This window comes from Trachemys scripta, chromosome 2, assembly GCF_013100865.1.
Source record: "Trachemys scripta elegans isolate TJP31775 chromosome 2, CAS_Tse_1.0, whole genome shotgun sequence".
NCBI lineage: Eukaryota > Metazoa > Chordata > Testudines > Emydidae > Trachemys > Trachemys scripta.
The window spans coordinates 78,850,152-78,876,656 of record NC_048299.1 but is presented as its reverse complement, the minus strand read 5'-3'; the positions used below and the strand labels follow the sequence as shown (position 1 = coordinate 78,876,656).

Sequence of the window (26,505 nt, the reverse complement as noted above, 5' to 3'; positions counted from 1 at the left end):
GCTTAATTGTCTGATTGGGCCCACTTGGCCTAATTCATCTCTTTCAGGTCTGGTGGGGAGAGTAAACCACATCATACTTGCACAAAATCACCAAGCAGGCCAGTGAGAGAGCCAGGGATTGAGTCCCAGTTCCCATGCAGGTGTCATTTTGAGCTAATAGTGTGTCTAATTCTCCTGGTGTGTCACATTAAGTGTAGTGAATTCCCATGTCTAATTAGCTAAATTTTTGTGTGTATCATTCACTTTCCAATGAAATATATCCAATTAGTTATATGGTTAGCGGTAGGTGCAATACAAATAATGCAAAGTTCTCCTGCTTGGAATTCTATAGAACTTAGAGTAAAGGAAAGAAGTTGGGATTCTATATTTACATTTCCTTTCCCTGATATATTGCCTCAAGACCAGCATGTACTTTCATTGTTATTTTCCCACTAAACTGGCAAGCCCACTTCAATTTAATTGCATTTTAGTGGCCTGTGCATCTATTACTGTACCAAGTGAGTAGGGTTTGATGACTCAAAAATACTACACTTAATACTTTGAAATAATTCTTCTCTCAATCTTATAAATTTCTTTCACTACACAATAAGCAGCTCTATTTAAGTGTATTTATTCACTGTGCTCAAACAACTTATCAGTCTTATTTTGAACATGCAGAATCTGTGGCTCTTTTTAATTTTTAGGTAAATCCAAATTCCCTCTGATCCCTTGGCAAGCATTTATCTCCTGATAACCATGTCCCTGGAACTGCCTTGCAGCTAATGTGAAGAGTGTTCAGGCTGTATGAGAAAGATGTAAAGAGTATTTTTAAACTGACAAATAGGTCCAGAAAAGTTTAAGTATGCACTGCTGTACTCACAGATTAACTCATTCTTTCAAATGGGTTTTAGTGAGTTAGAGCAGTGGTTCTCAACCAGGGATACATGTACCCCTGAGAATACAGAGAAGTCTTCCAGGGGGTAAATCAACTCATCTAGATATTTCCTGGTTTTACAACAGGCTACATAAAATGCACTAGCAAAGTCAGTATGAACTAAAATTTCATACAATGACATTTATACTGCTCTATATACTATACACTGAAATGTAAGTACAATATTTATATTCCAATTGCTTTACAGGCAGTTCTCGACATTATGATGTTCAACTTACGATGAACGGCACTTATGACATTTCTGAATGGATACCCTGATTCGAACTACGACGACTGGTTTCGACTTATGACGCTCAGTCCTGCAATGGAGCATACTGCGGTTCCAAGTTATGATGTTTCGATTTGCAACACAATTTTTAGGAACCAAATGTGTTGTAAGTCCAAGGTCTGCCTGCATTTTATAATTATATTGTAAAAATGGGAACGTAAGCAATTTTTCAGTACTAGTGTGCTGTGACACTTGTATTTCTATATCTGATTTTGTAAGCAAATAGTTTTTAAGTGAGGTGAAACGTGGGAGTACACAGGACAAATCAGACTCCTAAAAGGGGTACAGTAGTCTAGACAGATTGAGAGCCACTGAGTTAAAGTATTTATTTTTTCAGTCCAAGAAATATATGTTGAAATGTTCATGGCAACATGCTGTAGATATTTTAAACAAGATTTTTCATTATCATATTACGTTTTCCAAAAAACTGGACTCAAATGAATTTTTAGTGCACATAATTCACTAGTTGCAACACATAACTTACCAACTATTTGCTGTGATTTTCTTTGATATGTGTTCTAAATATGGGCAGAAAACATTTAGAAAAATTCAAACCAAATCCATAAATGCACTAGTGACATTCCCATTTAAATTACATATATTAGAAAATATTGTTTTGAGACATTGGTACTGGGATCACTGCAGGTGTTGTATGACAGCATAAATTTTCATTATGGGCATATTCACTGATTTAGAGTGCTTCAAATCAGATGGATTAGATAACCGTGTCACCTACTGAAATAATATATTTTTGACCACTTATAAAACATGCACAAAAGATAAAATTATTTATCACACATTCAATGTTTTAATACCAATATTATCAGAGTTAAACTAAAAATAGCTGTCTCACACAGCAACTTTAGATCAGCTCCTTAACGAAGCTCTGCATTCCCATTCATTTCACATGTTCTGTCACATAACCAAGGAAATGGGTTCCTGGTCTTTTATCCTATAATTCTGCATCAGTCTACTATCAGCTCCTGGTTACATATAATTACAGAACATACAATACGTCCAAACAGTTTCAAAGGACATAGTATTTTCAAGAGGATTTTGTTGTTGTTGGAAACCACATCAGCTCTCAATGTTATCTTGAATCTCAGCAAGTCCTTTCTGTGTAAGCCATTTAAGAATGGTCACTTTCATCCGCTGTACGCGACAGTAGAAGAGTTCACAAATTAGATATTGTCCCAGCTACACAACTTCATGACTTATTTTATATCTCATACTATAAAATCTGCAGCTTTCCACAACAGTTCCTGCTTACAATGTTTCTACTCTAAACAAACAGTTTTCTATAGCTTAAAAGTGAAATATTTTACAAGCTGTCGGAGATCCAAAATAATCACGAATACATAGACAATTACAAAAAAAAAAAAAAAAAACTTTCTATCCAGTTTTTTATGCATAGCCCATCACCATGGTATCCAAAATGGACTAAATGGCTTTCCCTACATAATCTCCAAGTTCACAGTTCAGATTTCTTTCCTGTGCAAGATCTGATGCAATCACTAAGGATCCAATCCTGTAACCCTTATTCACAGAGCAATTCCACTGAAGTCAGTGCTTACAGGCTTCATCTGCATCCACTGAGGACAGCAATCAAAATTCCCATGGCTTTACTAGGTGCTGAGTCATACACATAAAGACAACAAGACACAGACCCAGTTATTCAGCCCATACATATTGGGGAGGGGGGAGATTTCAAGTTGTACCTGAGAAAAGGTCAAAGATTTTAGTCTCCAAGTTTTTATACTGTTTTGACTGTTAGGGAGGTCAACTCTAACAGGACAAAAATATACAACTATGAACTCAGGTCTTTGGCCACTTAGAAAACAGAAAAAAAAATGTAAATGGGGAAAATGATTTTAAAATATTTTGTTTGCAAATGTATTAATAAGTTTTACATGTACACAATTATATTGCTAATATATGGGATCTTAAACAGCCATTTGTATGGGTTTTATTTTGCACACACATTTAAGTTCTCTTTTAAAAATACAGTCCAAAATACTGTGCATGCAGTACCATCTGAACTGAAAAATTAGGGCTTGACTCTCACCTCACACCAGTTTTATATGGTCTTCCTCTGACATCAGTGGAGTAAAAGGAGAAGCAAGCCCTAAGTCTCCACCTAAAAGATGCACCTCATTTTTGCCCTAATGCTTGTAAGGGAAAGTATGCAAAACAAAAACATGCACAACTCCTAATCATCATTTTCTTCATCATCAAATGAGAGGAGGCTGCTATTTTTAATTTGTTTAGCTGCATTCTGAGGGGGTGTTGAGTCCCTCTTAGTTTTCTTTGATTCTTTTTTCTTCTTACTGGAACTTGCAGTCAGGCCCGAAAATTTCTCTTCTGATGAACGCTTACTTGGCTTTTTGAACACAATTTTTCCATCATCAGGCTCTGGTTCTTCATCTATAACAAAAGATAGCAAAATCAAGATTTCCTTTTATATTATCATACATGCTGAACTTCACTTTTCCTCAGCTAAAATCAGCATGAGAAGACCTCTGAAATAAAAAAAATTCACCAAAATAAAGTGTCCCATTTCCTGTTTACTATAAAGTCATCATGGAGTAATTTCCTTGATGCACACACATGGTTGCTCTGAGGAGTGCATCCACGTATCTGTTTGACCCATTTCTTCTCCCACAATAGCATGGCTTCTGTGGATGTTGTCGGAGTTATAAGGAGAAGAGGGAGCATGCTGCAGAGCTAGAAATCTCTTGTAAACAACCTATTTGTAGCTCCATCCACCTGCAAAAGTAGAGAGCAATTGTGCCTTTAACTTCTCGGCCTTCATTTCACCCTTTGATGGTGATAATACACTCTCAGTAATGTCTCACCAAGCTCTCTGAAGGGCTACATATGGTAAATTTATCTTAGTGGCAAAGGGTAGATGATGTGCATATGCTTCCATAAACTATGTCCAATTGCTGCTTTGAGATTAAAACCCCCAAACCTTGACATTACTTCTTTTGCAAACAACTTCGTAAGGTCTCTTTACTTTATACATCTACATACAGTGTATCTGCATAGTCATCACACTGGATCCTGAAAACGTGTGAGGATTAATGAATTCTGCTCATCTACCTCTGCTAACGAAGATAAGAATTTGAAATGAGAGATATTCTGGGATTACCAAGGTGGGGGAGAACAACTGCTGCATGAATGTACCATCTTGTTTTGGTAAATGTAAAACCACTGTTATGAATTAGAAGCAAAGCCTCATGCTGCAGTGGCTTACAACTGAAATGATTTATAGACAAAAGGACATTCATGAATCAGAGATTCGGCTGTGCACATTTTTCTTAAGTACAGTAATTTGTTTTAAAAATCAATTGTGCAATAGAAACTTCCTGATGACATAACAGCAGTGTTTGACAAGGTTATGGTTTATTGATCTCCATTTAATAATGTACTCTGTGCCCTTTTACCACTATTATCATGAGGTTTATTATAGAGAGGAGGTGCATTGTAACTTTTCAGTGTTTCAGAAAGCCTTGTGAAATCTTATTTGAAATTGACCAAGATTGCTTAAAGTGCATGCTCAGACTGTAAAACTGTCTGATTGTTTATATTATATTAATAGTTTTAGGATCCAAAGATCTCAGATATGCATCCACAGAGCAGGTCAGACAACACCGCTGTTTTAGTAATATATGAGTAATAGAGGAAATATCACCTAAAAAAACCCCAAAACTCTCTCACCTTAACAAATCTTTTCCAGGAGCAAACATAACCTTTAAAGGACTAGGAGTTCCAATCCTGCCAATGACTTATACTGGAGCAGGTACTACAGGCATAATACTGTTCACAAAATCAATCAACTCAGCAGCTTCTTGGTTTTGGAAGAAGAGTAAACTTGTGCACTGTAAAATGTAATGGTGGTTCCCATTAATAAAAATTATGGCTAAAGAAAAGCCCTCCAGTAACCTACTATCAAAAGTAAATGTGAATAAGATATAATTTTTATAGTAATATAAGCATTTTTATTAGCAGGCCTATTGTGAATTATACATAAGATGAATTTGTTGTTCATGCATCCTATTGTTTATTAATTTGTCTTGTATTTAATACACAAAAATAAACTTAAGAAGCGTTCACTCTTTGGCTCTAGAATGGATGGTAAAGATTTGTTAGGTTTTCAACAAAAAATATACCCCATCCTCGACTACCAAAATATCATCACATTCAAATGTTGATACAAGAGACTTAAAAACATTTCCGACGCCCCATCTCTCTATTTTTTTAGATTTTGCTCTCAGAGGTTTAATAGTTAAATAATTCCCTTTATTGAGTATTCTTCGTATTTGACAAACATTGAGCTTTAGTCTATTTGGAAACACGGCTTTGGTTTAACAAGATCTTCTGTTTCTGTGGCATGTGACAAAAACCCCACCACACTTACATACCTAATTAACTTTATACATGAATACACCCAATTACCAAGTATATAAATTTTTGTAGGATCAAAGCCTCTATGCATACCAGCATCAATATATGTCAATACAGCTTTGTGAATAGGATTCACTAATAAATTGCTGCTGCAAAAGCAAAGGAGCAGCACAAAATTTGCTTTGTTCAGTCCTACAAACACAGGGATTACTGCATTTCTGTGGAGCGACAGCCTTTTTTTTTTTTTTTTTTTTTTTTTTTAAAGACAACCAATAATTTGTCCGTCATAATATAAACAACAGTTTAACCAAATCAAGTCTGGGACTAAAATGCTTTGAGAGTTTTTCTGGTCACTACATTTCTTCACTGTATTCTGTGTGCATAAGTTGGCAGAATAAGTTTTAGCACATAGCCTAACCCAGAGACTGAACACGAAGGAATGGAATGAATGTACATAATAAGGATAGGGTTGTGGAGGGACAACTGCATTAGAATTTTTTTTAAAGTAGTTGAATAGTATCTCACTCGAAAGCTTGTGTCTCTCACCAATGAAAGATATTACCTCACCCACCTTGTCTACTTAATAACATTATTCAAGGAGTCAGCATAAACCACATATGACCCTTTCAGACTGACTAGTTCCCAATGGGGAAATTCTAGAAGAATAAACATAGCAAAGGAATGTAGTCTAGTACAGAAGAATGGTGGGTCAGAAGTTCCAAGATCTATTACTAGCTCTTCTTTCTGTTGACCTGGTGTGACCTGGGACAAGCCAATTCACCTGTTTGTTTCCCCATGTATAAAGTGGAGAAACTGGTCAGAGGTCTTTGTAACCTGGTTTGAGGTCTTTATAAGGAAGGGTATGCTAGAGAAAGGGCAAAGGATCAGGGCAACAGCAACACTGTAATTTCCTTAGCATTGGCTTTCAAGGACTGAACACTGTTTATGGAGTATTCAGAAGTAGCTGGATAGAGTTTAGATTTCTGCCTGGAAAGACATTATCAAGTTTTTATTAAATGTTCAAGGACACTCCTTCCAGCAGGAAAAAACAACAAACAACAAACAGACCAATTTCAGGCAGCCCTATATTCTCACCTAAAACATGTCAGTAATGTTAGACAGAGAGAATGAATCAGGTGAGGAAATATGGTCTTACCTAAGCAATCTGTGGAAAGAGTGAGAACAGGAAAGTGAGATCCTAAATCAAATTTATCTAAAATGTTTAAGGAAAGCAGCGTTGATTTGTTAACGTCTGCCAAGAGTGCCTTCTTTCAGCTAGTAATAAACTTCATCTCATCCTTTCTCAGATTACATTGAACTGATTAGTCTTTCTTCCCTTTTATAGGTGTATTGATGACCTCCAGAAATTGATAAAAATGTGTCCTGGAAAGGGTCAGTGAAAAACTTAAAGAATCAACCTCAGCGTTGGAAGTTCTTAAACCAAAACCTGATAAAAGCCAACACCAGGACTACAAATCAGGGAAAGGGGGATTTCTGACAATGTACTGAAAGAGTTGAAGACAGCAGAAAAGTGAGCAGACAAGCAAATGTAAGAATGCAAAATATAATGTTACTGCTGAAAACAAGGACTAAACTGCATTAACAGGCTCTTTTTAAAGCACTGTATGACCTTAGGCATAGTTTCTTTTGCCTGAATCCCAAATCCATATCTTGAAAGTTTAAGAGGCCTGCATTCAAAAGTGATCTAAAATTCTAACTTTAAAAAAAGTAATCTTCTAAAAAATGTGGATTTCCTTTTTGTTACAAGTCACACCTTACAAGATAACTATAACTGAAAGACTGGGGCCAGAGTGGAAAGTAGCATTTTTCTCTAGTTTGCTTACTTTTTCTTTGACAGCAACTTGTGTAGTCAGTTTCACCAGTTTTCCTGTAAAGTCAGTCAATTTCTATTTACATGGGTCAGTCACACAGCAACAGAAGTGATACCAGAGACTTCTGTGTTCTTGGGGAACCAGGGTGCAGTATCCAGCCGGACTCATGAAAGACACACACACCCCCGCCCCAGCCTCTGCTTAAACCAAAACCCATCAGAAGAAGAAAACTTACAGAGAGCAATGAAGGGCATTGGGAGACACACCTAGACCCCTCCTGACAAGGGTGACAAGATTAAGACATCTCCATTAGCATACTGAATGGAGAGCAGAGACAACTCCCCTAGCCTCATCTGCATGAAAGATGGGACAGGAAGACATCTCAATTTACATACAGAATGGAGAACAGAGAACCACACTGAATTCTGGGACCAGAAAAAGCAGGGAAGCACTGCATCCTGGGAATCTCTGCTCCAGATGCTAATGAACCTATGTCTGCACACACCCAGCTCAGCAATTATCAGACCAATTCTAGTAATGAATCCTTAATTGATATCCAAATACTGAAGCAGCCTAGTTGCATTGTGAGCTCCCTGGAAGAAAACACCACCCATAGCTAAGAGTGATCAGCTTTACAGCGCTGCACTCACTGCGCTCGGGGGGGGGGGGGGGGCGCGTTTTCACACCCCTGAGCGCAACAAGTTGCAGCGCTGTACAGCGCCAGTGTAGCCAAGGCCTAGGCATCAGTTCCACTGGAACTCCATCATCTCCTCACTGATTGTGCTGGGGACTCTGCCTGCCTCTTGCCCTCAGGACCCTCAGCTACTACCATCATCTGGGAACCCCGACCAGTTCAAGCTTCAGGGAGCGGTGAGACCGCCTTCTCTCTCTCTCTCTCTCTCTCTCTCTCTGTGTTTTCCTGTCTATCTTAGGTATTAGCCTTTAATCATGTATGTTATGTTGGTTTAGTCCTCCTTGTGTGGTTATCACTATTATTCAATAAATAACTTCTATGGTTAAGTTGGTTGCTTCTCTCTCTCTGGCTGAACTTTACTCATGTGTGTTTTTAGCTTCCCCCATTCACTCTACAGCAATGCTTCTTTTACCTAAGCTAAAGATCCCTGCAGCGCCCAAAATACCGTAGGGTTTGCTCATCGAGTAGGTTACTGCCAGTATAATTGTGTTGGGGGAGTGGGGATAGGGATGTGCTGAATTTGGGACACATAAGGGTAACAGCTTGGAAGTGCTGCTTCCTCCAGCCCAGTGAGTCCAGAGACATACAAGGGGTCAGCTTGACAGTGCTGATTGACCCGGTCTGCTCAGACTTGCTCTCTTAATGTACGTGTGGGGGTGTGGGTGTTCATACGGTTCTGGGGTGGGTGTAACCCAATCCTAGGGATCCTAGGTTCTGCAGGATAGCTCCATTGGGAGAGGACTTGCAGAAGGGAGAAGTAAAGCTCCATATGAAAATACAAGTGACACAAGCAGAACATTGACAGGGTTAAAGAACCCCCTTCCCCAGAGGAGTAACCCAAATAAATGAGCATACCCCAAAGTAATGGCACATCTGGTAACAGAAGACACAAATGCCACAAAAAACTCACAGGGGCTCAAGGTCACATGTAATACATAAAACTCTTATAAATGTGATTGGACTTCAAGTTGTAAGTGTCCCTTTAATGAGAATGACTAAAGAGGTTTTGTAGCAGCCCGATGAATTTCTCTCTGGAGGTTTGGATACAATTGTTTTATAACTGATTAATATATTCTCACTTAGCTGAAGAGTACTTTTGGGCTTTCTCCCTCCATCTCCGTACCTGCCTCACTAACCATTTATTACAGAAACTCTCCAAACCACTGTTTTAAACTATGTAATACTTGATGTTCCTTGCATAATCAGCCTCATTCATTTAAGGAGGTAATCTAAATGCAGTGAAATGTTACTGCAAACTTTTGATGCATTTTGGAAGTCAAAATTGACGTTTAATACAAGGTTTTAGAAACAGCTAAAATCAAGGCCACTTACTAAGGCTACAGACCAGCTAACCAGCAGCTTGACCTCTAGAACTGCAAGAGATCAGGCAGTATCCCCCCACCCCCACCAAGCAAAATGAACAAGCCTGGAATAATATTAAGAGACTTCAAATGAGTAAGGACACCTGCTTCTAAGTTTTGGTCCTCTGCATATATCAGAATGTCTCAGAGACCAGATGAACTAGAAAAGCACCAGAAAAATAAATTCTAGAGCAGGGGTAAGCAACCTATGGCACGTATGCCAAAGGTGGCACGCAAGCTGATTTTCAGTGGCACTCACACTGCCCGGGTCCTGGCCACCGGTCCGGGAGGCTCTGCATTTTAAATGAAGCTTCTTAAACATTTTAAAAATCTTATTTACTTTACATACAACAATAGTTTAATTCTAAATTATAGACTTATAGAAAGAGACCTTCTAAAAACATTAAAATGTATTACTGACACGCGAAACCTTAAATTAGAGTGATTAAATGAAGACTCGGCACATCACTTCTGAAAGGTTGCCAACCCCTGTTCTAGAGATTATAATGAATGCAGGGACAAGATATCTTGTATCAATTACCATTTTTACTTTTCTGCAATCTTATTTTTCATGAAACTATTTTTATTACCATTGACCCTACAATCAATTATTTTCAGAATGCTGCATGAAAGAAAATTTAAGCAAAAAGATTGTTAGTAAATAAATAGCAACTTTTAAAAAACCTCTAGCAAGTCCTCCACGGATAAAATGATTTCAGTAGAGAAGATTACGTATAAAGGTTAATCATAGCTAAAGTGCTCACCATGACTGTATTTCCAAAAAGCCAATGTAAGAGCATTACTAAATTTTGCTCTGCCTCGGAAGGAGGCTAAGTGAAGCTGAAACATTAAATCAGCTATTTTTTCCAGATTAATGCAAGAGTATAGTTCATCGGTTTCAGAAAAAGCCAGTCACAGGGCGGACTGTGGCTTGAAATAAAAAAGGTACAGTCATGTCAAACTGGTTAGTGAACAAAGCTGTATAGGGAGGAATGTAAATGAGGTTTAGAAAATCCCAGAATAATATCCCAATCTGATGTCTGTGGGCAGGGACCTTTGGAATGAAGAATCACTGTAGTCATATTAAATGAGAAGGCAGAACATCAAACCTGGATATTTTAGGTACTTTTGAATACTTTCAACAATACCCTTAGTGTAAATCAGCCTCCATCCACATCTGGTTGTTGGGCACAGGTTGCTTGGAACCTGTTTGCCTTTGTTCTCATCCTGATATGTTAAATGGAATGTTAATTCTGGCATTTTCTTCCTCCGTCTCCATTCAGGCTTCATATAAATACAAGTTAATGAACTGTCTGTGTGATATACACTATTAGAATTACATTCATTCCACTGTCAACTCAGAGGTTGACAACTTCAAAAATAAAATGTAAGAAATAAGAAATTACTCTACAACAATCTTTTCATGATACTTTGCTATTTTAAAACATGGAAAGTAACTGGCAAAAAACACAAACACAATATTCAAAACCTCTAATAAAGAATGGAGCTAGCCAGCTGTACCTACCAATGGTTAACAGAGACCTGAGTTTGAATCCTTATAACTGGAAATTAGGTAAGCAAGGTAAAGATGATTAAAGAGAGCTGCAGTACCATCATACCACAGCCATCTACATGGCAGTAGAAACTTTCACAGCAGAAATCTCCTAGTACAGATGCAAATGCTAGCACTTATGTTGTTTGCTCCCACTGTTAACACAAGTCAACGGAACAAAGGCAGGAGATGAACCCATGGATATTAACTTCATTGGCAGTCAAGCAAAGCATCAGAAGCCTAAGACAATGCAATGTCTAGGCAAGAGAACAGCAGTCATCACAGTGAAGCGTCTCAGAGCCCCTGATTGTAACCAGTACGTGGCCCCTTGCAACAGTGGTTCTAAAGCCCAAGTTGCTACTATTGGCCATATCACAAAAACCTACACAATTTGCCACAACTGATAGCCATTACTCAAAAGGCTTAGGACTGAAGATAAATGCAGAGGTGCTAAAGCTCAGGACTAAGCTACAGTGGCAAAACTGTACAGGTGCATTTGCATATCTCACTGACCCTATTTATGAAAGATATTACTTTTATTCCACACAGATTATTATTCTACCCATTAGAGTAGATCAGTTCAGATTTTTTTCATAGTGTGGACCAGCTCCCTTTCCATATATGATTATGCAGACCACCTCCCCTTCACAGTGATTAACTGAGATTCCTGTGGCTGCTATATCAATTGTTTACATGGAAAAGTAATACCTGAAAAACCATTGAATGTATTTTTCAGAGTGGTTGAGGTTTTTGACATGCTGGAAAAAAAAAATCCACTTCTCTGAAGAACCCTTGAAACCTTTACAAAATGAAACACAAAGCACATTATACTTGAGTAATAAATATCTTTGTGTAAACAGGTTTATGCTTATTATTCATAGTCTCAGAAATTAAAAGTTTGCAATTCTGTGAATAGATTTCGCCCCCACCTCCAGTCTACTAACTGATAAAGGCCCACTACTTTTTTGTATTTTATTTTTAATAGTGATAAGAAGCAAATAATGTTTTCCCAAGTTAAGTACTTAGCCTGTTATGCAGATCAGACCAATACAATCCTGAAGCACTACTAATAAAAAACTTTCATTGCTTTACTGGCTGGACAGGAATGAAAAATCTTTTAAAAACTGGCAGAATTCTGGATTCAATTGTCTTCTCTTCTGTAATTTTACTTCTATAATTTCCCACAATTTTGCTGCAATTAACTATGACACAACCTCCTTCACAAGCACAAATTTTTACTACAAAAACTGTATCTTCTATTTTAAATGGTAGAAAAGAAAGAAGGAACTCAAAATTTCATTCCAGCAGCTACATTTCAGCTTTTCTGTTTTGGGAGGAAGGAAAACATACTGGAAAAAGAGGCAAAAATTCCTAGCTTCTCTGGATCATTCCCCCCCGTGCAGTTCTTGTTCTTGGTTGTTAAGAGATTTCTACTCAGACAACGTCATCATCTGATAAACAGTCAAAGCCTCCAAAACCTCCTTCAATTCCTTTTATAAGTTTAGAACTTCTTGAAATAGTCGCTTGTTGAGTAAGTGCATGCTATGTGTGACAAAGTCCTTTTCATGCTCTCTTCTAGTTTCAATTTACTTAGTAGAGCCACAAACTCTGAGAGTTCCATCATCATCTGTGAAGCTGGGGCATCACTTTAAACAAAACACACAAACAAAGCAGCTATCATTGTGAAGGAACTTCTGAACTTTCACAGTGTGTTTTAGAAATGTGTTCAGAGTTGACAATGTTTGAATATTATTCTGAACACCCATACAACCAACCTTCTAAGATAACTGCACCCATTACATTATTTCATTTCATATTTTACTTACATTGTCCAATAAATTAGAGACCTCCCTAGTGTCATTTTCTTCTTTGTATTCCTGAATGGCCTTTTCAACAACTTGGATACAATTTTCTATGGTTGTCTTTACAGATGGAATCAAAAGCAGCATTAAGTAAGAACATATTTTCCTGTACTTGTTTGTTGCCATTACTGAATCATTTCTCATGTTCAACCAACAAGCTTCCATTTGAGTCACTGGATTCCTTTAGTTCCTCCTTTAATTTTCCACTATTTTATCACTTGCACCATCTTGTACTGTGCATACACGTTAAGATCTGTCTGGAGGAGTATATTTAGGGTGAAATTAATTTCTTTTAAATTGCTCATTTGAGCTACATTCAAAATAATGTTTGGGTCAAAGATTATAATTTTCTTATTAAATTCAAATCTGCCTTTTGGTTTATTTTAAAAATGGAACATTTGAACTTAAGCAGTCTGAAGAAAATGATTTTCTGTACTTTGGGAGGAAAACAAATCTTTTCTATCTTGATAGATTACTCTTGTCAAGGTTTAAATTTTACTAAAGAAGAAGAATTTTATTTTATTTACTTCAATCTATTCAATTGCTTGTTCGCTACCTCTTCTTTCAATTTTAAGCCTGTTGAATGGATAATTCATTCAGATATTTGTTAGTCACTATACATTAAATTACCAATATGTAGTACTGATCAGCTTTCACATTTCCTGGTGTTAGAATGAGAAACTACCACCAGGTGAATTCAACATTGTGGAAGTTGAAAAAGAGGATGAACTACCCAGTTCTATAGAGAACCATGCAAACAGATGTCCTGCTTACCTCCAGAAGCCTCCAGATTCTAACAACCCAAATCCCACTAGCAGTTCAAATCTGCACCAATGACAGTTGATTCCACACACTAGCTATATCCTTCTTTTCTATCACCTAGAACTCTATTGAGACCTCTTCCCTTCTAGGCTTCTAGAGAGTTCTGCAACTTTCTTATTGTTTCTAGTAAGTTTAACAGGCATAACAAGTGATATGCTTATCACTTCTTTTTTAGCATTGTAGGAAAGTTAAATTTTCATTCACAGCTTTAAATTAGACCCTAATGTTCTAAGGATCATATATTTTAAAGTTTCTTCTATGTTCATTTAAATATGACAGAATGGCACAGAAATTGAAAACAAAATGTTAAACCAAACACCACTGAGCTGATTATTCATTAAGGGCAGGTGAGAGGGAACCAAAAATGACTGTCACAAAATCATGGTATTTTTAGCTTATTGCTATTTCACAGCTGCAACCACAGAGCCAAGATCGTGTAACTAGTCAGGTCTCTGGAGATCAGGCAAGTGCTATGCGAACTACAGAGCTCAGCCTGGGAACCACTGGGGCAAATTATTTAAATGAGGAATTGTGAATCAGAGGTAATAAGAAACTGTAGAAAATTAATCTTACATCTGCAAGCATGTTCCTTTATTTGCTTACTGTCTTTTCGTTTTGGGCTATATAAAACAAAAGATTAATATTCTAAAATTCATTACGTCTTAGTACTTGCCTGATTTTGAAGCATCTTTGATCTCCTGTTTAATTTTCATCACTTCTTCTGAGGTCAGGTCCCCTTTTTTCAGTACTACCACTTGGGGTTGTTCATCCTCTTTGTCACTGCCACTCTCACAATCTTCCTCAGGAGCTGGGAGCTGCTCTCTCTAGATGAGAGACAGAAATAAAAGCAACTTTGATCATCATATCAACCCAACTCTTGTGGTAAGGTCAGTTAGGAGAGAGATTTGGCCATCAGTGTCAACCTCTCTCAACAAGCACTGCCCAAATAGCTCGAAGTTATAGTTAAATCATCCAAGAGAAACGGAGACACACTAATCAGCATGACATCAAGCTCAGAACCACATTACTTGCCTTTCAATCATGTAGCACATCATCACAGAAGAATTTATGTTAAGGTATGATTTTAAAACAAAACAAACAAACAAAAACACATTATTGTAACATTTTGCCCTTTTCCATTATTTTTAATACCCTCTTAAAACCTAAAGAGATGCCTTTCCATAACAATGCTCTCCATTTTCTATTGAGCAAATATTAACATTTTCAGTTAGCCATGTTGATCAGAGTTTATCTCCCCCCATTGGTTGCTTGCTTGTTTAGAATAATCAGTAATATCGGTCTTTACAACAGCAAACCTCCAGAAACAGCTCTTTTTGGTTAACATGCTCCCTCTGCTGGCAAATTCTGCAAAAGTAGACTACAATAAAGCAGGTAGTGTAGTAGCTTTTTAGATATATATCTATATATATAAATAAACAAACAAAAATGACAATACTGGTGTCACGGAGTGGGGGGGGGGAGAGACACAAGGCCCTGCACCCCCGGCTTCCTGCGATTCACCATGACTCTCAGCCAGCCAGTAAAGCAGAAGGTTTATTTAGATGACAGGAACACAGTCCAAGACAGGTCTTGCAGGCACAGACAACAGGACCCCCTCAGTTAGGTCCATCTTGGAGCACCACAGCCCCGTTGGGGGGGGTCAGAGCCCGTCCGGGCTCCCCTCCATTACCAGACAGTTCCTGAAACTCCAACTCCCTCCAGCGTCTCTCACCCAGCCTCCCCCCAGCTCCTCCCCCCAGCCTTTGTCCAGTTTCCTGGGCAGAGGTGTCACCTCGCCTCCAACCCCATTCCTGGGTTCTCATGTTACATGCTCAGGTATCTTCCCTAAAGGCCAGTCTCCTATCCCCCAATGCAGACCGTCCCAGCCAAACACCCCACTCAGCATTCAAAGACCACATTAAGAACAGTCCCAGTTCTTCACATCTCTTACCCCGCTCAGTTCGGTCTTGAAGGGGGGAACTTCAGCCAGTGACCTGGGGAAGTTTAAACCTACCCACGTTCCCATGGATGCCCCCGCATCCCTCCCATTCCTTGGTGAGAATTACACCAGGCCCTTCCAGTTTCACCCCCCCCCCCCCCGCCTTAGGTCATGTGTGCTCGATGACACTCGTAGTTCGCATGTGGGAAGGCTTATGCAGCCCGTGCCCTTTTCCCACCCCAATACCCCTGGGGTTCAAACTGGGCTGGGGTCTTCTCCCAGCGTTCCAGTCTGGAGGTCTGTGATTTGGGCTCTCTTCGTTCAGAGCCCCCCTTTTGATCTTGGCCACCCTCTAGAAAGGCTCCTCTATGATGGGCAAGGGTCCTAAAGCCATTTCCCCCTTGTCCCAGGCCTTCCTCATACTCTGACAGGGGTCACAGGATCGGCAGTACTGTCGAACAGTAATAAAGACCCCAGGCCACTAAAAGTTCCGTAGCAGCCTTTGCTGGGTACGCCAGGTTCCCTGGTGCCCTGAGAGGGGGATGTCATGGGCCCGGCACAGCAGCTGGCAGCAATACTTCTGGGGTACCAACAACTGCCTCCTGATCCCCCCCGACTCCATTTTCCCTGGGGGAGCCCATTCTCAGTACAGGAATCCCTTCTCCCACAGGAACCTTTTCCAGCAACCTCTCCCCATGGTCTGTACCACACTGAGGTCGGCCAGGTCCCTTATCTTCCGCAAGGAGGGATCTTTCTGCAACTTGGCCTGGAACTCAGCAGCTGGGACAGGGATGGGCACCTGCACCCTTCTGCTGGCTGGGTCTGAAGCCACAGCCTCCCTGAGCCGTGTCCCTGGGCGTTCTCTCCCCACCAGGTTAGGGTCCTACACCTCGGGCAAGGCACCCTCCCCGTTGCCAGGGCGCAGTGCCCCTCGCCGGCTCTGGCTACAGGTCACGACCAGGGCACCCTGGGAGTTGCTTGGCCAGTCCTCCAGGTCCCCCCCCATTAACACCTCAGTGGGCAAATGGTTGTGCACCCCCACTTCTTTGGGGCCCTCCTTGGCCCCCCACTTCAGGTGTACCCTCGCCACAGGCACCTTGAATGGGGTCCCACCCACCCCCTTCAGGGTTAGATAGGTGTTGAGCATCACCTGATCTGGAGCTTCCACCTCGGGCCGGGCCAGCGTCACCTCAGCACCCGTGTTCCAGTATCCATTGACCTTCCTCCCATCCACCTCCAGGGGAACAAGGCACTCGCTCCGCAGTGACCGCCCCACGTCCACCCTGTAAATGGAGAACCTGGTGTCCGGAGCATCCAGCCCCCCAGAGGAGCTGGCCTGGTGCACTCCTCCCTCCTGAGCAGTTGGGAAGCTGTCAGCCCCCCTTGCCTGGGCCGTCTTCCCCTTGTCCGGCTGGGTCTCTACCAAGTTGACCCTCTGTGGGTTCGGTCTGCTCAGTCTGTCCCTGAGCTTGGGGCACTGGGTCCATATGTGGCCTCTCTGGCCACAGTAATAGCAGCCCATGTCCCGTGGTCCCCTCGAGCCAGTCAGTTGGTCCTGATGCTGGGTGTTCCCCTTGGCAGGGGGTTCTCCACGTTTTCTCTTTGGGAGGTCCCAGGGTCATTCTCTTCTTGCATTGTGGCGGGCCTGTTCCTTTGGGACTCCTCCCTGTCATCCTCTGCCCGACTGTCCACAAACTCGTCGGCCAGCTGGCCTGCGTGCTATGGGTTCTCTGTTTTTTGGTCCATTAACCATCGCCTCAGGTCGGATTGGCACTGCTCATACAGGTGCTCCAGTACAAATAGGTCAAGCAGGTCTTCTTTAGTTTGGGCCCCAGCTGTCCACTGGTGGGCATACCCCTGCGTCCGGTTGGCCAGCTGTAGGTATGTGACCTCTACAGGTTTTATGCTGACTCTGGAATCTTTTCCGGTACATCTCAGGAGTCAGCCCAAACTCGCGGAGCAGGGCCTTTTTGAACAGTTTGTAGTTCCCTGTCTCCGCTCCTTTCATTCGGCTGTCACCTCCATGGCTGTGGAGTCCAGTAAGGGGATGAGAAACTGGAGCCTGTCTGTGGGGTCAACCCGGTGCAGCTCGCAGGCATTCTCAAAGGCCGTCAGGAAGGTATCCATGTCCTCCCCCTCCTTACGTTGGGCCAGGAAGCACTTATCAAAGCTCTTTGCAGTCTTGGGTCCCCCTCTCACTCACCGCAGCTGGGGCCCCACTGCTCCTCAGCCTGGCCAGCTCCAGCTCATGCTGTTTCTCCTTCTCCTCCCGCTGCTTCAGTTCTTGCTTCCTTAACTCAAGCTCTTCCCGTCTCATCTCCCATTCATATTCCAGCCGCCTCCGCTCCAGGGACGGGGAGCTCCGCCGAGATGATCCCCTGCTGGCCACCGGGGTCAGGGTGCCTTCGGTATTCACTGGGCTTCCCCCAACTTCTTCCCTAGGCATAGGTAGGCAGGGTCTCGGGATATCTTCGGCAGTAGTCTGACCCCTCCCAGCCATGTCAGGCCCCGGGGCCCACACTGCATCCGCCGGGCGGCTTCCCTCAGGGACAGGGCTCGGTTCATCCAAGCGATCCTTCTCCTCCAGCTGGGCAATTAGCTGTTCTTTGGTGGACCTCCCAATGCACAGCCCCCTCTGTCTGCACAGCTCCACCAGGTTGCTCTTAAGGCGTTTAGCATACATCTTCCTGCTGGCCACTCGCCAGCCTGTGCTCTCAGCTTTCCACCGTTCCAGGGAGACCCCTAGCGTGCCAGCCCTTCTTCAGGTCACCATCTCTCTGCCAGGGTCGAGCTGCAGACTTCTCCGCCCCTGGGGGACCCTGTTACTGCAAAAGTCCTTCTCTCGTCACACACTCCCAGGGGTTATCGCCCCCTGAAACAGTCTCTTGCTGACTCTTCAGTATGCCTGGTCCCCATCAATCCCCCTTCATTTTACTGCTCCCCAGTCACTTACTGTAGGAAGCGTCGTCCACAGGGTGTAGTAGATCCCACCTCTGCCACCAGATGTCACGGAGTGTGGGGGGGACACAAGGCCCTGCACCCCCGGCTTCCTGAGATTCACCATGACTCTCAGCCAGCCAGTAAAGCAGAAGGTTTATTTAGATGACAGGAACACAGTCCAAGACAGGTCTTGCAGGCACAGACAACAGGACCCCCTCAGTTAGGTCCATCTTGGGGTCCCAGGGGCACCACAGCCCCGTTGGCGGGTCAGACCCCCATCCAGGCTCCCCTCCATTACCAGACAGCTCCTGAAACTCCAACTCCCTCCAGCGTCTCTCACCCAGCCTCCCCCCAGCCTTTGTCCAGTTTCCTGGGCAGAGGTGTCACCTCGCCTCCAACCCCCTTCCTGGGTTCTCATGTTACATGCTCAGGTATCTTCCCTCAAGGCCAGTCTCCCATCCCCCAATGCAGACCGGCCCAGCCAAACTCCCCACTCAGCATTCAAAGACCACATTAAGAACAGTCCCAGTTCTTCACAACTGGATTTTAAAATATTGCTTAGAAGCTGAAGGAGAAAACTATCAACTTTTTTTATATAAAATTATTTTTCTTGCTGTTAAAAGTAACATCTTAGATTACTATTTTTCTCTAATCATTCAGTATGAAGAAATATCTTCCTAGTTTGTTTACTTTAGGTCTTATCCTGTGCTACTGAAGTGAACTGGAGTTTTTTCATTAACTTTAACGTGCGCAGGATCAGACTCTTTATGCATTTGACAGCACTTTAGGCATACACAGTATCCCGGTGTGTTTAAAGAACGTCAGCGGAGATTTCAGGTCAGGTATAGTATCTAAAATAACTTTACAATTAGGCAGTCAAGTACTTTAGGATGCTGACTCAGTTTGGCCAGGTTACTTCCTTTCTTCTCTTCCCTCAAGGTTCATTTGGGCCCAAACACATGCACCTAGGAGCCAGGTGCTACTACTAAAGGCCATTAGCAATCAGAAGCCGAAGAGTCTGAGCTGCAATCTTTTAGCCCACAAAGGTAACAGGAAATTGAATATATTGGATAAAGAGGCAAACAGAGATGAGAGTGCAAGTACTGTCTTGGTTACTATCCTTGAGTCTAGGTGTTAGTGATGACAACCTTGTTATGTGTGGGTTTTTTTTATTACTGTTCTTTTCCCAAAAATCTGGAGTCGAGTAGAATATATGAGATGCTCGATAGACAGTCATTTTATTCTATGTTTTTACAGTGGCCTAAGACAATAGGTCCATGACTAAGATTTCTAGGTGCTATGATAATAAAAATGCTAAATAATATTTACTCAGTTAATTAGAGCATTGGTGTGATACTTACAAGCTAGTGCCTGATCAGGCCCTTAGATGCAATTAACTCAGTTTTTCACTTGTCTACCTTTAAAGATGACAGTACCACTATAAGTACAAATTACTCAAGTCCTCACTTTAAACAGAATAGTTTCTGGACAACACAGTACGGGGAGAGAGAGAGAAGAAGCTCATTTGGGGCTAGATTCTTTTCCCCTTGAACAGGATAGAAAAATAGAGGGAGAGGACCATTTTTGTTTTAAGAAATAGAGAGAGTTTGTGTTATAAGCTTCAGGGCAGTTTGTAAGGCTGCTCTAAATTATGCACATACTTTTAAAAATAACAGTATTAATTGACAGCATTTACTTGAAACAAAGTGAGTTAAAAGTAATTTCAGATTTAAAAATCTTATTCAAGTTAATGTTTAAAATCAAATTTACACAAATTAAGAAGGAAGGTATTGTAATCCCTCATAACCCAAGTCTGACCCCAGATGTACAAGTATCAGTTACAAGGTTCATAAGATATATACATAGTACATAACAAGCATAGACCCAGATTGGGGGGCAGGAGTTTTTAAAACGTCAGTGGATAAGTGATCTCTGGTATGCCACCCATAGTATGTATTTAGAGTCCAAGTCTACATCTGCCTGTGTCCCTCTTGCCCACTTGTGATTTTCTAGGCAGTTTCCCATTTTAAAAGGCATTTGCTCATCTCTGCTCCTGTGTGAGCAACCCACACAAATAAATAGGAGTAACTGACTCTGTAAGGGGAATAGCGGTAATGTACAACGTAAACAAATGAAAAATGGGGGAAATGATTAAGAAAAGTGATCTTAGGAATTGCCTAACAGAAGCGTTAACTGTTTTAAGTTGAGTGTCCCTTTAAAAACTCCCCTATTACACATCTTAGGGCTTGAAGGTTACCGGTTTCTGTTGATTTTTTTTAAATAACTTTATTCACTTGCTAGTGCAGCTGGCTGTTGATGCAAGAGGGCAAAGGAGAGCCCTGATGACAGCCCTTGGCTCGGAAATAAACCTCGACCTCAGTTGGTTTCCCAGCGCCTCCTAGGTCTGAGGCGAGCTCCCTTGGATCTAACGTTCCGGGATCTTGTCGTACAGCAGCGCAGGGCTGGCAGCAGGCCACGCGTCAGGCCCTTCAGGACAAGTGTCCACGGGGGCTGGGGAGAGGGAGACACTTCTCCCTGCTGGGGGAGCAGCCCTCCGCAGCTGCTCCCGCCACCTCTGCCCAGGCCGGGGGCGGCTGTGGTCACACATGGGGCAGCGGGACTCTGGCCTTGCGAACGGCAGGCTCGGGACGGGGACGCTCAGTCTCCCCCACAGGCCGGGGGGGGGGGGGGGGGATAGGGCAGCTCCCAGCGGACGGAGGGAGGCGGCTATGCTCGCCCGGGGCTCACCTGGTCTCCAGGGAGCCCATCCCCGGGTCTCAGCAGCGGGGCGGGCTGTGACCAGCCCCCCCCCCGAGGGGCAGCTTATTACCTTGGTCTCCACCGTGGGCCCCTCCCGATACCCAACCTCCCTCTTGAGGCGGCTCAGGAAGGCGGGCTCGGCCGGCGGCACGTAGGAGACCTGCGTCTTTTTGCTCATGGCTGCCAGAGGCACAGGTAGCAGCGGCGGCGGCGAGAGCAACGACGCACTTCCGCCCGGGCCAGGAACGGACGGTAGCAGCGGCCCCGCTTTCCCGGGTCACGTGACAGGGGCTGGTGGTACAGACATATGCACACACCAATGGCCGCTCCCGGGGTGACTTCACAGCGGGAGACGCTCCCCCCTCCCCAGCTCCCCGCCGGGCAGTTCGCGCCAAATTCAAACCGGCCGCCATTTTGAGCCGCCGAGAGTTCCAAGCGCTGGGGGAGGGGGACGCGCCGGGCGCAGCGGGGTTTGGAGGCGAGGAAGGGCGCCGGGGGCTGCGCGGACAATGGCTCCTGGGACCAAAGGTGAGGGGGGAGGAAGGGGTCACTGCGAGGCGCCTCGCTGGCGGCTGCCCGGGCGACGGCTGGTCTGTTTGTTCCGTTTGTGTCATAAAAGGCTGCTTAGAAACCGCCGCTGGCGGTTCCCTGTCGTGGGGGGGGGGGGGGGAGAGAGATCTGAGCTGGCGCCAGCGCTTGGCCATGGGTCCTAACGCCCCGCGCCCCAGTCTTGCTGCCTAAGGGGTTTTCAGAGCTTCGGTGCCCCTCCCCCCATCTCCCGTAACGGTTTTACCAGCCGTTCCCCTGGTGAGTTGTGCCAAGCGCGAGTCCCCGCCCTGTGCCAGCAGCGCTGCCGGGGGACGTTTCCTTTGCCACTATCAGCCGAGGTTGTCTCTGGGGCGGGGGGAGGTGCCCCATCCAATCCCGAGCTCCATTTTTGGCTCAGCTGAGTGAGGCCCCTGCAGTCAGCTGAACGGCTGCCCCCCCCCCCCCCCCCCCCCCCCCCGTGGTCTCGGTGGCGTTTGCAATGTGGGCAGCCTGGGGGGCTTGTTTCCCAGGCAGACAGCCAGGAAATAAGAACAGGCGGTGGGGAAATGGGGAGGCACACGGAGGCCCTGGCATAGGGAGGAAGAATGGGGGACACCCCGTGCACCTGGCCTGGGGAAGAGTGAGGCCCAGTGGCACGTGATGGAGGGGTAGCCCCTGGAATAGGGGGAAAGGGAGAGACGGGAGGACAACGATATGGGAGGAGAGGGACCTGCAGGACCTATACAGAGCCCCTGGCATGGTGTAAGGGGTGAATAAGAGGACGCAGAGCCCCTGATTGGGTGGGGGAGTGCAAGAGGTTAGAAATAGAGAGGAATAGCACTGAGAGCTTGTGGGGGAGAATGGAGGGATTCAAGGAACCCAATCAGATTGGCTTACAGAAGCAATGAAGTGTGCCAGCCTCTAGCTCAGGGGTAGGCAACCTATGGCATGCGTGCGGAAGGAGGCACTCACACTGCCCAGGGCCTGGCCACCGGTCTGGAGGGCTCTGCATTTTAATTTAATTTTAAATGAAGCTTTTGAAACATTTTAAAAACCTTATTTACTTTACGTACAACGATAATTTAGTTATATATTATTGACTTATAGAAAGACCTTCTAAAAATGTTAAAATGTATTACTGGCACGCGAAACCTTAAATTAGAGTGAATAAATGAAGACTCGGCACACTACTTCTGAAAGGTTGCTGACCCCTGCTCTAGCTGGTGCTGAACAAAAGTCTAAACATGCCTGAGGGCAGCCTGTTGTCCTAGACAACTGCCTTGCTCAGGAAAGGTGCATCCAGACCACAGTCTGGACTCCTCGATTTTGATTGTCTCTCAACTACAGGCCCACCTCCATGGAACAATGATTTTTCTGCCCAGGTTGGGGCAGATGGGGCAAGCATGACGGGGGAGGGGGCTGGAGTATCTCAGGAGGTGGGGCAAAGGACAAGGAGACAGACACAACTCTGAGCAGGGAGGGGGCTAACTGTAGCCACTTACAAGAGAGCGACTTTTTAATTTGTTGCAACTAGGTGGAAGGGCAATGGTCAGCGTAAACAGTACAATCCATACTGAATGTTTTCCTAAAAGATATGCGCTTGAAATTAGTTGGGGGAAGTTTCAGAGGGGTAAATGGACACAAGTCAGATGAGCCCTGGGCGAGCATGGCCGTATCCCTCCGTCCGCTGGGAGCTGCCCTACACCTGCTCCCCCCCAGCCTGTGGGGGAGACTGAGCGCCCCCTGCTCCATCCCGAGCCTGGCATTCGCAAAGGATAAATGGACACAAGTCAGGAATGGCAATATACAAAAACCTGTAAGAGAACACTTCAACCTTCCTGGCCACACAATAGCAGATTTTAAGGTAGCCATCCTACAGCAAAAAAAACTTCAGGGCCAGACTTCAAAGAGAAACTGCTGAGCTTCAGTTCATTTGCAAATTTGACACTATCAGTTTAGGATTAAACAAAGACTGTGAATGGCTAGCCAACTACAAAAGCAGTTTCTCCTCACTTGGTGTTCACACCTCAACTGCTAGAAGAGGGCCTCACCCTCCCTGATTGAACTAACATCATTATCTCCAGACTGATTCTTGCCTGCATATTTATACCTGCCTCTGGAAATTTCCATTACATGAGTCTGACGAAGTGGGTATTCACCCACGAAAGCTTATGCTCCAATACATCTGTTAGTCTGTAAGGTGCCACAGGACTCTCTGTTGCTTTTTGGGGGAAGTTCTGTGCTATGGCCTGTGCTATTCAAAAGGTCAGACTAGCTGATACAATGGTCCATTCTAGTCTATGCATCTAAGAAATGTCACCCAAATAGATATGACTGTAATCCTGCAGCTGATTGCACTGGCTGCATCTTTGCTTCCATGCAGATACACGGTGATCTTCTGTGGTGTTCCACACCATTGCAGTGGTCTGGCCTGGTGCAAATAGACAAATTAAACAAATTGATAAATAGAGAACAATTATTAAAACTTTTAATTGGAACTGCTGCTTGTAATAATAGAAGATGCAATTTTTTCCTACAAAGATGAAATTCAAATTGATACCATCCCTTTAAAATGGAAAATGCAAGCTGTTAGATGAATTGAGATATTGATTACTTACTGACACTGTAGCTCCTATAGATCTCTAGGTGATTAAATGCTATTAATTTTATAGGTTTTTTAAAATTTTGTTAATTGTCTTGTGCTATTTGAGTTGTAATTTTTTTGGCTATGTTGCATATTCCTTTGAAAATAGCAAATGCTGCTTCATAAATTAATAATCTTGTAACAGACTGCTTCAATGTCATTGACTGGATCAGAGATGATATACTGTAGCACTAGTACATTTGGGACTATTTTTCTCTTAGTGGCAGAATCATATTGATGTATCAGACATGCTCATTTTAAGTCTAGCCCCTCTGTGCCTTGATGTCAATAACTTCTGCCATTGAAGTGCAGACTTAGGCTTTGATCCTGCAATGAAATCTGTGCTGGCTTAGGGGGCCTTAATGGTATTTATTATAGGGAGTTTATGACTGGTTATTTCACACAGTAGGTAAATGATTATAGGTTAGACTTGCTCTTGAATAATTAAATCTCATAGCTGTCTCCTGCTAGAAGCAACACATCTCCATGTGAATGGAATTTAGAAGAAATATGTCAAAAGATGCGGACACACTGGGGAGGAGTTGGATACTTTATAGAACTGATTTTAAGTATATTTTTTTAAAATGTTCAAGTAAAAATAAATCAGTTTAGCTTTTGCTACGTTATTTGAAATTTCACATTGCTAATGGGTGTCAAAACTAAATGTGTGTATATTGCTACACCTATATATAGTGCTTTAAAGATATATAAATCTATGGTCCATACCTGCAAACATGCATCTGCTTAATTTTATGCATTTGAGCTGTCCCACTGAATTCAATAGGTTTATTCACATGCAGAAAGTTAAACACAGGTGTTTGCACTGCAGCATCAGGGCCTACTTTATCTGTGCAAAAAACACTAAACCGAATATCCATCAAAGGAAAACGTTAGCTGAATTTTTTTTTTTTTTTTTTGCAGGTCTCTATTGTGCATAACCTCAAAGTCATTTAAACATTTTTATTTTTATTTTTCCAATTTTAACTCCCTCGATATCACTTGCAATACTTTTTTAATGACAGTCATAAATTGTTTTCCTTGACAGTTTGATGTATGTTTTTCTTTCTTTTAAAAAAAAAAAAAAAAAAAAAAAAAAACCACAGGAGATTCACGTGATTCCACGCTGCCTCTATCAAATACACCAAGGTAAAAGACTATTTGCTAATTTTTGTATTAATTTCTCATATACTAACATTAAAGGGCTGTGTGGGGAAAGTCTGACATGTATATGACATGTTTATTGTTTCCATTCATCCCATCAGTTGATAGTGCAATTATCCTTCCCACTTTCAAATTTAGTTATTCCAACCACATTTTTTTCCTTTAAGCAAGTTCAGTTCTAACACTGCAGTGCTATCTATAATCAGTTTCTAGGGGCTCGGCTACACTTGCAAGTTAGAGCACCTAACTCCTGAGGTGTCCACATTAGCAAGGCACTTAGAGCGCCTGGACTCTGCAGCTGGAGCGCTCCTCATAATCCACCTCCACGAGAAGCATAAAGCTTGCTGCGCCCCGGCTGAAACGCCCAGCTGTCAGTGTGGACGACATGTTGCATTACTGTGCTGTGATTGGCCTCCAGAAACGTCCCATAATCCCCTGAAGTCAAGTGGCCACTCTCGTCATTGTTTTGAACTCTGCTGCAGGCATGCGGATATCCCCTTTCAAAGCTCCGTTTCTGACAGCCGGCATGCTTATCTGCTCCAGGACAAAGCAAACCATTACTGTGGAATGCTGCTGTTGTGAGTGTCTGAGAGAGAGAGAGGCGGGGGGAGGAGGATCTGCTGCTGTCTGAACTTACAAGACAGCATGCTGACATACTCTCTGCCCCCCAAAACACACACTCTCCCCCCAAATACACACAACACACTCCCTGTCACACTCCACATCCCTGCATTTGAAAAGCACGCTGCAGCCACTTGCACACTGGGATAGCTACCACAATGCACTGCTCTTTGTGGCATT

General features: G+C 43.1%; 2 protein-coding genes across 3 annotated transcripts in view; one reads left to right on the top strand and one right to left on the bottom strand.

The window, feature by feature from the left end:
- Positions 1-2,583: 2,583 nt before the first annotated feature.
- On the bottom strand, positions 2,584-21,629 carry KIAA1143 (KIAA1143 ortholog). The gene is made up of 3 exons (XM_034760988.1): positions 21,442-21,629; positions 14,406-14,556; positions 2,584-3,626 (listed from the first exon to the last, which is right to left on the bottom strand). The coding sequence occupies exons 1-3, from the start codon at positions 21,547-21,549 to the stop codon at positions 3,412-3,414; spliced, it is 474 nt and encodes a 157-aa protein (XP_034616879.1). The 5' UTR covers positions 21,550-21,629; the 3' UTR covers positions 2,584-3,411.
- Positions 21,630-21,746: 117 nt separating this feature from the next.
- The window catches only part of KIF15 (kinesin family member 15), a 45,542-nt gene continuing 40,783 nt past the window's right edge, over positions 21,747-26,505 (top strand). The window contains exons 1-2 of one of the 2 annotated variants that reach the window (XM_034760986.1): positions 21,747-21,899; positions 25,647-25,689. In XM_034760986.1, coding sequence (XP_034616877.1) covers positions 21,881-21,899; positions 25,647-25,689 — 62 coding nt within the window. In that variant the 5' untranslated portion in view covers positions 21,747-21,880. Of the gene's footprint in view, positions 21,900-22,114; positions 22,179-25,646; positions 25,690-26,505 lie in introns of those variants that run through there. The other variant, XM_034760987.1, reaches the window with a different exon arrangement.

What these genes read in the sequence shown, in the direction of transcription:
- KIAA1143 (XM_034760988.1), bottom strand. Translation starts at nt 21,549, where the DNA reads ATGAGCAAAAAGACGCAGGTCTCCTACGTGCCGCCGGCCGAGCCCGCC. An exon ending in GGCCCACGGTGGAGACCAAG is followed by an intron (nt 14,557 to 21,441) that starts GTAATAAGCTGC and finishes TCTCTCATCTAG; the next exon opens with AGAGAGCAGCTCCCAGCTCC. An exon ending in CAAAGATGCTTCAAAATCAG is followed by an intron (nt 3,627 to 14,405) that starts GCAAGTACTAAG and finishes CTTTTGTTATAG; the next exon opens with ATGAAGAACCAGAGCCTGAT.